The 13,720-nt window shown below is 60.7% G+C and overlaps 1 protein-coding gene across 1 annotated transcript; it reads right to left on the bottom strand.

The window, feature by feature from the left end:
- Positions 1 to 81: 81 nt before the first annotated feature.
- EDA2R (ectodysplasin A2 receptor) lies at positions 82 to 13,598 on the bottom strand. Its single transcript, XM_065846692.2, has 9 exons — positions 13,410 to 13,598; positions 8,846 to 8,951; positions 8,035 to 8,213; positions 7,192 to 7,277; positions 6,780 to 6,944; positions 6,222 to 6,368; positions 5,367 to 5,773; positions 4,701 to 4,749; positions 82 to 4,319 (listed from the first exon to the last, which is right to left on the bottom strand). Exons 2-9 carry the CDS (start codon positions 8,930 to 8,932, stop codon positions 4,024 to 4,026), a joined length of 1,416 nt encoding a protein of 471 aa, XP_065702764.1. The 5' UTR covers positions 8,933 to 8,951; positions 13,410 to 13,598; the 3' UTR covers positions 82 to 4,023.
- Positions 13,599 to 13,720: the final 122 nt, after the last annotated feature.

Genomic DNA, 13,720 nt, shown 5'->3' with positions numbered 1-13,720 from the left:
ACGAACACCGCGCTCGAGAGCAGCACGTCTGGGAGGAACGTGGGGCACACGCGGCCCTTGGTTAATGAACAGGGCAGGAGCTTCAGCTACTGGTTTATTCCAACCTCGACATCACCCCAAAAAACAACAGAACAACTCCAGAATTACAATGGTAATAACACAGAATTTACAAAAATATAAATAACCTATTCGTAACCTTTAAGAAAAATAACATTCACCATAAAAATACCATGTATTCCCCTAGGTAAACCATGGCTACAGAAATGTATTTATTGGTTTTTTAAAAAGCACCAGTCTGCGTTATTAAGTCACCAACCACACCGGCATTGCCCCCCAACGCTCGCAGACTTTTCTGAGAAGTGTGCCCGGATCATTAAAACGAGTTCACTTGAGCAAACGGCTCCCGTAGGAGCACATTGAAAGTACAGCTCTCACAAGCACCCTGCCCAGGAGAAGCACCCAAGGGTTTCATAGGCTTTAAGTACATGCCTATTTTTAAATCTCTGCTTAAGAGCTTTCCAGAACAGGGCTGGACTTAAACTTATCATATAAATTCCTCTGCAAATCAGACTTCCAGACAAGAGTGGTGTCAGAAACAATTGCTTGTAAAAAAAATAACCCCACTGCACAAAAGTCTTTCCATTGTTCAGGCCCAGCTACAGTTTACACAGATGCTGAATTATGTGATTTCTTTCAGCTCTTTTTGAGCCATGCCAGCTTGGCACGAACAGCTTCCTGAGGCTGCAACGCGAGATCCAGCGTATGGGAATTTCCTTCCCTTGTACTCCAAGTCTTGTGCTGAAAACACTGGTTAAAAAACCAAAGTCAAGTATCAAGTCCACTGGTTCCCAGCTAAAGCAGCTCCTCTCCCCGGGGCTCCTGCCGATGTCCAAACAGCAGCGTTATGCCCCATTTTTCAGGTTCACATGGCTCCCCTGGGCTCCAGCTGGGACTGTGGAAACCCAGCCAAGGGGCTCCCAGGGGAGCGCTGAAGGCCACCAGCAGAGATTGTGGCCCATGTAAACACCACAGAGTTGGCCGCCGTGGCTGGAAGGAGGACGGTGCCCGCTGCGAGCCCGGCCGGGGGGAGCAGGTGGGTGGGCACCCTACACATCACGTACAGCACGGCACCATCCCACCCTACACGTTGGGTACGGCACCATCCCACCCTACACATCATGTACGGCACAATCCCACCCTACACGCTGTGCACAGCACAATCCCACCCTAAACGCTGTGCACAGCACAATCCCACCCTACACATCATGCACGGCACAATCCCACCCTACACGCTGTGCACGGCACCCCCATGCACTGCACACCCACCCTGCGAGCCGCCTCCCCAGCCTCGGGGCAGAGGTTGGGTTTTGACTGTGAATAATATTGCTCAGACATCAAAGAGCTGGAAAATAATAGTTTGCCTTAAAAACCATGGAGTGAATGGGGTTCATTTCTTTAAAGAAGGGAAACACTCCACGCAATGGGTCGAGCCCAGACCAGCAGAGCTGCTCAGGGAGGGAGGAACATGAAGACCTGCAGCACACGTGTGACAACGAACATGAGCCACCAGCGTCCCTGGAGCCAAGAGGGCCCCGTGTCCTGGTGCAGCCAGCACAGCAGGGCAGCCGGGGGGGGGGGTGTCCCGCTCTGCTCTGCCTGGGGCGGCCTCACCCGCGGCATTCACTGCGTGCAGGGCTGGGGACACGGGAGAAAACACATTGCTAAGCTACCAGAGAGCGTCCAGAAGAAGCTACAAAGGTCACTGGGTGTTCAGCCTGGAGAAGAGGAGACTGAGAGGCAACCTCATCGTGGTTACAGCTTCCTCGGCAGGAGCAGGAGCGGCAGGCACCGAACTCGTCTGGTTAGTGACCAACAGCAGAGCCCAGGGAACGGCAGGAGATGTGCGGGGGGGGTCAGTGGGACGCGAGGAAAAGGCTCTTCACCCAGAGGTGCTGCACACTGGACAGGCTCCCAGGGAGGTGTCACGGCCCAACCTGACCGAAGAGACTGGACAACGTCCTCAGACACACGGGGTGACCTGGGGGGTGTCCTGTGCAGGGACAGGAGCTGGACTCCATGATCCTGTGCGTCCTTCCAACTCAGGACATTCTGTGATTCTATAATGTCCTTGTTATTCACTGTTTTTAATTTAAGAGCCATTCCTGCTCACCACTCGTGCCCGAGGGACAGGAGGAGGCTGGTTCTGCGTCCTGCCTGGCCCCCGAGGGACCCCCCGCTGGTGGCACTGGTGACACAGGGACACGCAGGACAAGCCACCCGGACCAGTTCCAGCTCCAAAGCCAGTGCTGGCAAGTCGAGCCAGCTCTTACTCAGACAGCTGTGGGTGAATTTATCTTAATTCCCGCTGGAAGTGACTAAGTGTGTCCACAGAGGTATTAAATATTTATTTGATTAATCCAAACACTCTCTCCCTGCCACAGAGAAACCTCAAATGAAACACCCGACCACAGGCTGTGTTTGCTTTAGCAATACTTTTCCTGACTGCTCCGTAACACACCAAGTATGTAACCAGAGCCTGACTAACCCCGGCCTAAAACGGGCAAAAAGTCTAATACTTCTGGTTCTTGCAGAGCAAAGAGCAATAGAATGACCTTGACTTTGGAAGAAACGAACAGCGGGGGAGAGAAAGTGTCACATCCAGCTGAAACTGCTCACGCCTCCCGCTATCTAACCACATCCTGAGCGCGTTCAAGTCTTAACAGCATTTAACAGGGAAAAGAAAAAAGACAGCAGCTATTAATACCCGTGTTCGGGCAGATCCGAGCAAAGCGCTGCCTTCCCAGAAGGTCGCCTGCGTTTTCTGAGTACTGCGGTCAGATAAAGGCAAATCGCGTGAGCTCGGCCAGGGACGCCCGGCAGGGTAACAGTGCCGCTTGCTGGCGGCCACACAGCCCCAGTGACAGGACGGAGCCGATCGCACCCGCCGGACCCAGCCGCGCTGCGGAGGGACAGCGCCGGTGCACGGGTCCCGGCACAACCCGGGCGGCACTTACGGGATGCCACCCAAAGGCACCGGTGCCGAACCACCAGTCATGGGTGGTGCTCTGCCCATGAGCTCAGCAGAACGGCAGCCGCGGCCCGGCAGCGGCGTCACCGCGCTGGCACCGCACCGGGGAGCAACCGCCTGCCCCGGCAGATGTGCCGGGCTGCAGGGGCAGCGCTCGGCTCCGGCTCCCACTGCACCCTCCGAAACCACTGCCAGCACAATCCTGGTAACACCCAGCGGCTGGGGGCAGATCCAGAACAGCCCGGACACCTGCAGCCACCGGCCCTGGGGCACAGCTCCCAAAATCAGGGGCACCCGGCACGGGCGGCACTGGTGCAAGCTCTGACAAATCCTCCAGGAAGAAATGAAAAGCAGAAGGGTGTTCTCCTCCCTAGCAGCTACACCCAAAAATGAGAAAATCAGGCTGTTTTTAGGCAGACAAATAAAACCCAAAAAACTAGAAAATCATTATTTTAAAAGAAGTTGGCTCTGCTGTGACCAGCACAGGGACAGACGCGCTGTGACCCAGCCATGGCCGCAGGCTGCAGCCTCCAGCTGCCGCCCAGCGCTGGCACGGCGGTGAAGCAGCCCGGTCTCTGCCACCCTGTGTCACCACAGGGCGGTTTGCAAAGCCACAGCGGCCACAGGTTCTTGTGGGGCAGCAGGACCAGGGCGCGAGCCAGCACCGTCCCCAGGCTGGCAGCCACAGCTCTGCTCTGTGACACGGACAAACGTCAGCCCATCCCAGGATCAGTCTGAGAGTCCTGCAAGAAAACTGCACCGCGTCATGAACAGGACACGAAGGGGAAGGTGCTGGGGTGGCATGGATGGGGCACGACCACGGCCCCCCTGAGGATGAAAGCTCCCCTCGTGTCCTTCTGTTTGTTACACAACGCAGAGACCATCTCCGCGTACTCCTCACTTGCACAAAGAGGTTATGTGACCGCAGGGCTACCGGATCCTCTCCTGTACCAGTACGCAGCACCTGGAGCTTCAGCCGTCCCTTCCCTGTCCCTCTAGCACTGGCGACCCTGGGCCTGGCCAAGCACAAAGTGGTCACAGAGCAGGAGCAAAGCGTCGAAGCGCTGGAGCCGCTGCAGGGCCTGGGCCAGCAGCGGGACAGTGACCGCGTCTCCCGAGCGGGTGAGGTGAGCGACGAGCTGCTCGAATCCAGAAAGCCGTCCCAGGAACTGCGGTGCGACGCCCAGCTCCAGCGCCACGTGGCTGAAGTTCTTCGTGCCGTTCAAGGAAGGGTCCAACAAGAAGGCGAGCGACTGCACCAAGGAACGGGGCAGCTCTGCTACCGGCAGACCTGGGGCAGCAACACAGCAAAGGGAGGTCAGAACCCAACATACCTGGCTGGGATAAGAGTAAGCGGAGCAGCTGGGCTCCTGTCCCTGCCGAGCGGGTGAAACGCCGCCCTGCCACTGCAGTTATCTCCTCTGGCACCGCCTTCAGAGCTCAGCAACACGCGGCTGGCTCAGGCCTGGGGAGGCTGGTAACTGGTGACACCTGGGCATCCGTCCACACCTGCCCGTGAACCAGCACCAAAGGCCAGCAACGCCAGGTAAGTCCCTGTGACAACCGGCACCTCCACGTAGCTGCGGTGAGCTTCTGGAGGAGCTCCCTCCCCAGCACCCGCCTCTCTCCCCCGATGCTCAGAGCACAAAGGTGACACTGGACAGACACTCACCCTTCGTCTTGCTGCTGATCTGAGTCACAAGGCTCTGGGCGTCATCCACCTGGCAAGACAGAGACCCGAGGCTGTTGGCAGCCCAGCGAGAACAGCAACGCCTGCCTCCATGCCCAGGGCTGTCAGAGGCTCGGGGAACGGCGCTTCTCCTTCAGCACTACATCCCACAGAGCCAACCCCCTCCTCGCCATGCTCCAGGGCCTCCCAGCAAACTGCTTCCATGAACAGTCACCCGGAGCCGGCTGTGACAGGGATTTCTGTGCCAGACGCTTTCTGAGGCTCAGTGACGTTAGTCACCATGTTCCTGATGAGCTCACGGAGAGCGGAGGAACCCGCTCCCGCGCTGCCAGGTCAGCTTTATGGAGAGCGAGAGACAAGAACCACTCGAGAGCACAGCAGTTAGAGATACGCTCCTACATCCAGTAAACAACTGTGGTCTTCTGGGTGTTTGAAACCACCCCAGCAGATCAGGTCTCCATGGCTCACGGCTTGTTTAGTGACACACTACTAAACATCTGGCAAACTGGCTTTTGTAAGTACCAGTTACTCCCAAACACTAACGAACCTTTGTCTACACGCCTACCCCACCGGCCAGCCCAGCACCCTGTGCCTGAGCCTCAGGTGTCCATCGGTGTTTGGAGGAGCCCTGAGGCCAGAGGAACTCACCGGCTGCTCCTCGCTCCCAGCAGTGGGATTCGGGCACGCGGAGCGCGGGCACCAGGCTCCCTCCCGCCCCGCACCGCCGGCCTCCGCCGGGATTCTCTGCGCTGCCCGGTCCTCCGGCCGCTCGCCGCCCACAAACTCCGCCTGGGTGGAGAACTTCTGGAGGTCCAGCTCTGTGCACTCCACCGGGGCGTGCGGCCACTTGTGCTGCATCTCGGAGGCGCAGGAGGAGAGCGGGGCCATGGCGTCCGGCGGGGCCCGGATGAGGGGCTGGCTCTCCAGGAGCCCCCGGCCCCGCTGGCCCTTGGAGGCAGTGCCCGCCAGCGGCACGTCCGGCTCCGGCTGCAGAGCGGGGAGCTGCAGACCCAGGGCTTCCCCGTCCGAAATGAACTGCACCGCTTCCACGGGGCCTGCAACCAGAAACCAGCACGGCTCAGCGGAGCCCAGCCTGCCAGAGCCCAGAGCCCCGTCCCCTGCACCACCGCCGAGCAAAGCCACCGTTGTGCCTTTCCACAAAGTCTTGCGTGGGGTCAATTCCTCCCCCCAGTGCAGGGAGAGGGTCTGGGGGTCTCAGGAGCTTGTGGAGGTCGTGGCTTCTGGCATCTTCTCACAGAAGCCTCCCCACTACTACAACTTTGCCATGCAAACCCAATACAGAGCTGCAGGGGCTGCACATGACCATTCCTGGCACAAAGTCTGTAAGCGATTAAGAGAGGTCCCAAACTTCAGTTTGGTGGGACTTGGACACTGTCCGGCTCCATCCTTCCTGCCCCAGGACACCTCAGTAGGTCCCCGGACCACGCGAGCTGGGCCCAGCACCCCCTCCCTGCCCCAGGCACAGCCGGCAGCCGCAGGTACCTTCTGCCTGCCTGTAGCAGGGGCTCAGGTTCTTCACGCCCAGGCAGCAGGGACCAGACATCTGCTCCTCACACAGGAACCTGCCGGGCACCGCCGCCGCTGGGAACATTGCTCGCTGGCCCGAGAAGTTCTGAGTCCTCAGGAAGACTTGGAGGACAGAGGAGAACCGGTCTGAGCGAAGGCTTGGCTCGCTTCCCCAGCATGTCCTCAGCCGCGCGGTATGTCTGCCTGCGAGGAGCCGGCAGCTCCCTGGCACGCTGCGGGGCTCCGGCGTGTCCCAGGCTGGCCACCACACCTGCTGCCCTCCTCCCTCACCCGTCCTGCCCCATACAGAGCCACCCAACCTCAGCCGGCCCCAGAAACCCCGGGCAGAGGGGACCGCAGCTGTGGCAGTGAAACGGCAGCGTCCCGCTCCTCACCGTGGGGCTGAGCAGGGAGGCTCCTCGTGCCTTTGAGCAGGCAACGCACAAGAGAGGTCCCTTGCACGGCAAGAGGGGCTGCGGGCACGCGTGAAGGGCAAAGGGAGGAGAACGGGAAGCACTGCAGGCATCGACTCACCCCGCTGGCACTGGCTCTTCCAAAACCGCTTGCAGTAGATGATGGACAGTGCCAGAAGCACCAGCACGATGATGACCAGGGCACTGCTGGTCAGCGCAAGAAGGGCCGTGTCCTGCGGCGGGACGGTGGGGACGGCTACCTTCACCAGGTTTGTTCTGGACCGACCTGCAAACACACCAGCCACAAAACGCTGGAGCCTAACCCCACGGCTTGGGCCACCCCTCCGCGCCCCGTCCCTCCTCCGCAGGTCTGTGGGACTGCGGCTTGTGCTGCGGCCAGCGAGCGGGATGGGTGACGGGACGGTGCGTGCCTGAGTGCACGGCTTCGACACGCTCAGGATGACTTGGCACACACCGTGACCCGCGTCCTCGCCCCCGCCCCAGAGCAGCCCGACCCCGGCAGGGACACGTACACTGCGGCTCGGAGGACGGCGTCTGCTTGGTGCAGGGGATGCACTCCCAGTCCAGCTGCCCGCTCAGCCGCGCCTTGCGGTAAAACCTGCAACACAGCACAGGTCTCAGCAGCGCGGGCCCCGCGGCGAGACCCCGGCCCGGCTCCCACAGACAGGCGGTTTGTCCATCCCGCAGCAGCACGGGCACAGCCGACCCCGTGCTCCTGCCCAGGCTGGGACAGGCAGGGCAGCGGGGCTCCCCAGGGCTCCCATTGCTGGCTGAAGCTGCACCCGCAGGTACTTCGTGCCTGTTGCCACCTCGGCCAAGGAGGGGCATCACCTGAACAGCCTTCCCCTGCCCCACGACTGCTCAAGTGGGTGACGGTGCCTAACAGCTCCACAAAGCCACAGAAACACCCCAGCCTACGACTGCATCTGGGAAGAGGCTCCTCAAACAGAGCCCCGACGCGTTCCTGTCCCCTGCTCGCCGGCACGTGCTCTGCAGCCCCAGCAGCTCCCACCTGCACCTCTGCAAACCCATCACCCGTGGCACGGCGTGCCCTCTTTGGGGACCACCAGCTGTGGCATTCCATGGCCACTCATCTTCCAGCACTTTGCCCCCCGTGCCCACAGGAGCACCCAGGCCTCGAAGGAGTTTTCTTCCACTGCTCGTGCACAGGAGCCTTTATGTTCCCTTCTTTGGAGCTACAAGGGGGATTTTATGTCACTAGCAGCGTCCTCAAAGAGGTAGCCCTTGGTCAGCAGGGCTCCTCTTATGTCCCACGCTCTGGGTGGCCTCAGCTAAAGCCCCCTCTGTCCCCGCACCCTCCCCGGCGTCAGCACCGCGGCTGCGGCCCCGCTCACCCCGGCAGACACTCCCCGCAGACAGCGTCGGCCGTGGCCGTGCAGTTGGACTTCTGCAGGCGGTTGATGAGGGCACAGGAGAGGCAGGTCTTGCAGCCGTGGTGGCCCCAGCTGTCCTTGAACTTCCTGGGGGGGCAGGGGACACACTGTGCGTCCCCCCCGCCGCCGTCACCACAGTCCTGCAAGACACGAGGTCGGTTATGCAGCTGTGGCCAGGAGCCACTTCAGGTCCCAAAGTGGTACAGAGGGGACTGGCCCCACTTCTCTGGGGACAAGGGGTCGGGGGGTTACTGCTCATGTGAAGGGTCCTGAGAGCCCCTGGAGAGCAGAGGCCGCCGGAGCAGTGGGACGGAGGCACACCGGGAAGCCATTTGCTGCCCATGGGCTGTGTTGAGGGAGCAGGAAAGTCCTGCGGCGACACATCCCGGGGGCAGCGCTGGCTGCGGACCCGCTGGGTGCCCCACCGCCGAGGCCAGGCCCCCGCAGCCCCGTGCTGCTCGTGCCCACCCAGCCTGCAGCGCGGCTTCACCCGGTGATACGGACTGGGAGGAACTTCAGATTTCCATGGGCAAAAAGGAAAGAGGGCATGCTGAGGGTAACGTGAAATCCCTTCCCAGCTCCTGCTTCCATTGTCTCACCCTCCTACCCAGGGTGAGCACCACCATCCACCGTCCCTTCCCACCAAGCCCCAGCTCTCCCCAGCACGCCAGCAGCTCAGAAGATCCTTCTGAAGGAAGGCTGGCAGGACCCGCTGGCACTGTAAAACCCTGCTGCCGCATGCTGCAGGGCTGCTCCAGAGCAGCCGGTTTACCTTGGAAAGCTCCTGCCCGGGCATGCACTTTCTGCAGGGGGTGCATTTCCCATGCTCATCCCGGTACTCGCTCTCCTGGCAGGCCATGGGGCTTGGGGGCCGGGAGCTGAGGAGGAGACGGCAGAGAGGTCAGAGCCGGGCGCAGCACTTTCGAGATGAGCAGCATTGCCCTTTCCTGGGCAGGAGTTTCTGCTCTGGCGGGACAGCAGCCCAGCTCCCGGTGCATCACGGCTGCCAAAGCTGCGGCTCTCAGCGCACACAGGCTGCCCCGGTGCTTGGGGAGGATTTCCCAGCAAGGCTGGGGATGAACCGCCTGCTTTTGCTGCCGTGACGCAGCCCTCAGGACGGAGCAAATGACATTCCATACCCAGCGTTAAGGCAGACCCACCAGCTGCCCAGGCCACCGATGCGCTGGAGGCGGGTGGACTTCGCCAGCCCCGGCTGCAGGTCTGGCTACCCCAGACTACGGGCACAAAGCTCAGTCCCAGCAAAGTCCCAGCTTCAGGACCCGGGAGCTCAGCTCTGACGTGACCACACGCCCAATGTGTCCCTGGCAGAGCAGGACACGCAGCCACGGCCCCACTGCCCTGCACACATCCCAGCTCAGCGAGGTTTCACTGCTGCTGCCCCAGGACCAGCACCCACCACCCTGGGCACACCACCCAGAGCCTCCCCAGGTGAAGCCAAGGGCAGAGCTGCCCCAGCCCCAGTGGAGCCCCAGTTCGCCCCTTTGGGGAGGGTGGTTCACAGCAGAACATGAGACCTGGGTCTCACCAGGAACAGACAACTCAGAACGAAGCTACAAAATTGAGCAATTCATTTGGAGTTTTGGGGCTGCCTGCTCATTTCTATATATTCTAGGTGTGCTCTTACTGTGATGGCCAAAACGGAATAAAACCCACCCCCCCAGACCAATCTTCATTTTGCTTTTCCCCTAACCCTGTGCAGCAAATCGGGAGAGAAACTGTGTTCAACCAGCCTGAGGAGCAAGACCCCTGAGCCTCCGAACGCCGCCGGGAACAGGGACACCTCGACATGCTCTTTTGAAAACCAGCGCCCGAGCAGCCCCCCCGCCGCAGCCCCCGCAGCATTCCTCCCCTGCCTAATCCCCACCACTCCCTCGCCGGGCGGACGCAGACGCTTGGCCGGGCTCCCCGGGCTCTGAATGACCGAGATTCATTGGGGATGAAGTCTGTCCCGGACGAGCGCAGCGGGTGAGTCACCTCTCGCGCGGCTCCACGCACGCCGGCTCCCAGGGGCTCTCACAAGGAGAGGCAGCGCCAGCCCGCGAGCACTGGCGATGAGAAGCTAAGGGAGCTAAATTTATCTTGCAAATATCTCGGGAGGGGCATGATCACGGCCTATAAATAGTGTAAAGGTTACTGACACTACTGAATAAATAAAGGAGATTTGTCACCATCTCAGAAGGTGGCGCAGAGGGAGCTCGGTGCCAGTGCCCCGGGGAGCACGGGGCTTAGCGGTGGGGTTCAGATACGGGCTGGGTGCAGTAGGGAAAGTAAAAAGGGGGGAGACAGGCCCCGAGCGGGTGACACAACCAGTTCAGAGGGCTGGCCTGGAACCCAGCCTTGGGTGCACTCAGTGCCATGGCCCCCGGCCCCGTGTCCCCGCCGGCGGGGGCTCTGCCCAGCACAGGGGTCAGGGCTGCTGCGCCAGAGCCCGCTGCTTCACTTGGAGTTTCACCCCTAACAAGAGCATAACGGTGTGTGCAACAGAGTTGCGCGAAACAGGAGAGGAGCGAAGACACCGGACTCTGGAGAACAAGGGGGCTGATTTTCACCCGCTCTCCAAAGCGCCCTCGTAACACGAGAAAGCGGTGTTGAGAAAACCACAGCCCAAACCACAGAGCAGCGAGCGGTCTTCCGAGTGAACCTGTCCCGCGAACGCAGCGTGACCTCTTTCTCTCAGGCACTTACGGACTCCCTGCGCTTCAGAAGGGTCTGCAGCAGGGACTGTCCCTGTCTCCCCAGCAGCCCAAACCAGTTTCCCACAAGCAGGAAGCCGCCCGGGCGCAGGGAACGTGGGCACACGGCACCGCTGCGGGACGGCCGGGAGACGCAACCCCGACGCAGGGCTACCAAACAGCAGCAGGCCTGCTAGTTCTCCAGCCACGATGGAAAGATACACGGAACAAGCACTCTGTTGAATATCTGGCATGAAGTTTAAAAAAAAAGAATCCCACAGCTTTAAACTTCTTATTTTAACAATACCAGAGCCAAGACATTTAATTTGTAAGTGCAGCAGATACTCAAACCACATCACACTTTCCTTGAAAGCAGCAGTTCCGGAGAGTCTAACAAGCAAATAGAACAACTGGTCCTAAGGAGACAAAAGTAAAAAACAAAAACAACCAACAAAACCCTCCCACCTCTTTGGATCCTACACGGGATCTCAAGGTGACTGACAGAGCACCAGATTTTATTTGCCAAAGAGCATCAATGCACTCACGAGTTGGAGGCACTGCCACTGCTTCGAGATGCAGAAATCTTCCACCTTAGAAACACCACGATTTGTTAAGGGGATCTCCCATTGTCTTCGCGGGAGGACTGGCCTGAGCAGGGCGAGCAGAGCGCGCTGCCCGCCGAGCTGGGGCTCCGGACAGCAGAGCCACGAGCGGCTGAATGAGCTGCGCTGCATGGCATGGAAACAAACACCGAAACCCAGGGAACCCCACACACCAAAGAACACATGGCAGCAAAGCTACAGTGCCAGTGCATTCACCCCTGTGGCAGTTCCAGAGCTCTGCCAGTCGGTTTGTCCTGTGAAAATGTAACCTCCAAAAAAAGCTCAGACCACCTGGGAATCTACGTGTAAGTGTCTTTATGTCCAGCCAGTGGATTCTGGTAGGAAAAAACGGGAGAGCGGCAGGCGGGGGGACATCATCGGCGTTCCTGTGCTCTGCACACCAGACAGGCACAGCCTGGCAGTAACGGCACCCCAGGTGAGCCCCCGCGTACATCAGAACAGGGCCCAGGAGAGCTGGCATCCTGAACAAGAGCTGCGAGGGGGGATGAGGGGGGAAATGAAGTGTTATCTGGAAAATATTACTTCATGCCTTGGGTTTGGCAGTGCCGAGTCCCAGCCTCTCGCTCAGTCCTTCCTCCACTCCTGTTCGTTTAGTCTGCGCTCATTCTGTCTGGACAGCATCACTTGTGCCGCCCCACACGGCAAAGCTGGCTGGGAGCGGCTCTGCCGCCCCCCGGGATGCCCTGGAGATGAAACACTGCTCGGAGCAGCAAACACGGGAAAAGAGGCTGAATCGGGATCTTTCCACACGGCTTGGAAGTCAGCAGGTTTTCCAATCTATTCGGAAATTCTGCTCACAACATTGTCCACTAACTGTTCAATCTGCAGTGTCTGGGAACTTGTGTTTCTTTATGTGAGAGCAGCCCCAGCCCAGGCTGTCCCAATTAAATAATTACAGACTGGGACCATAACTGTGATTTTTGTCAAGTTCTGCCTGCCCACCCTGGGCATCCATGCTCTTCCTTATTAGATATCGCAAGTAATATTGCCCAAACTCCTATTAATTTTCATAAGACTCTGGGTTTCTCTCTGTTTTTCTTTGCCCCGTGTCTACTTCTTAGTAATCGTCACTGTCTCACTTGTGATAATAATTCAGTCTCCTCAGAGTGCCTGGGTTTTTCTTCAATTGTTAACACTGTCATAAATAAACTCACACAGACCACACTGAGAAGAACAAAAGCATCGTGCGATTTGAATAACGACGGTTACGAATAAAAGAATTTGCAACAGTACTTATTCTGAACTACTTGAGCATGCCCTTAGGAATGCCCGACACTTCTGGGTAGGTGAGAACACTTGAACGTTTTCCAGGGGTGGGCGCACACGGCGCGGACCCGGTTGGTTACGCGGTGTCACCTCTGTCCCCGCCAGCCCCTCGCCCCCGCAGGTCCCGGCCCGGCGCCAGCTCCTTTGGGACCGAAACCCCGCGGCGAGGCTCCGGCTGCGAGCCCCGGGCGCGGTGCCGGCTGTGCGATGCATGTGGCGCTGCCGCCCACGCGTGTTCGCCACCCCCGCGGTGCGGCCGCCGCTCCCCGCCGTGCCGGAGGGCGCCCGCCCGCCCACCCACGCAGCCCAGCAAGCCCCGGCTCGCCCGCCGTCTCCCCCGGCCCCCACGCACGGAGCGCGGCCCGGCCCACGCGGGGGAACTGCCGAGCGCCGCCCGACCCCGCCGGCGCCCCCCGCCGCCCGCCCGCGGAAGAGCGGGCAGCGAGCCGGGATATGCCCGGGCACGTCTCGGCGAGGGGCTCCCGACCCGCGGCGGCACCGCCACCGCATCACCGCACCCGCATCACCCCGCCCGGCACCCTGGGCCCGCATCCCCCGGCCCGGCACCCCCGCATCCCCCGGCCCGGTACCCCGAGGTGCCGCCGGAGCCGGTTCGGTCCACGTGTATCGCTGCCGTTGTCCTCGCGGGTGCGGGACCCGCCGCGGCCTCCGCAACAGCCCCTGGCCGGCGGTGTCACCGACACCGGGGAGGGTCGAGACCGCCGCGGGCGGGTGCGTGGAACTCACGGGTTACCTGTGTTCCGGTGCCGGCGGGACGGTGCGGGACGGGGCGGACCGGGGCGGGCAGCGCAGGCAGAGCGGCGTGGGCAGTGAAGGCAGCGCGGCAGCACCGGCAGGACGATGCGTGGCGGGCAGTGCAGGCGGGACCGGCAGCACCGGCCGGACTCGGCGTGTCCCGCGTGGAGCGAACGGCACCGGCAGCCCCCGCCGCCACGCCCCGTCACGCCCCGCCCCGCCGCCTCCCATTGGCAGGCGCCGCCGTCTGGGCGGGGTTATGCAAAGCAGCGGCCGTGGTGGGGCGGCCGGAGCGCCGAGCAGCGCCAC

This window comes from Patagioenas fasciata, chromosome 11 (genome assembly GCF_037038585.1).
Source record: "Patagioenas fasciata isolate bPatFas1 chromosome 11, bPatFas1.hap1, whole genome shotgun sequence".
Taxonomy (NCBI): Eukaryota; Metazoa; Chordata; class Aves; order Columbiformes; family Columbidae; genus Patagioenas; species Patagioenas fasciata.
The sequence above is the reverse complement of the archived record's forward strand: the minus strand, read 5'-3'. Positions and strand labels throughout refer to the sequence as shown.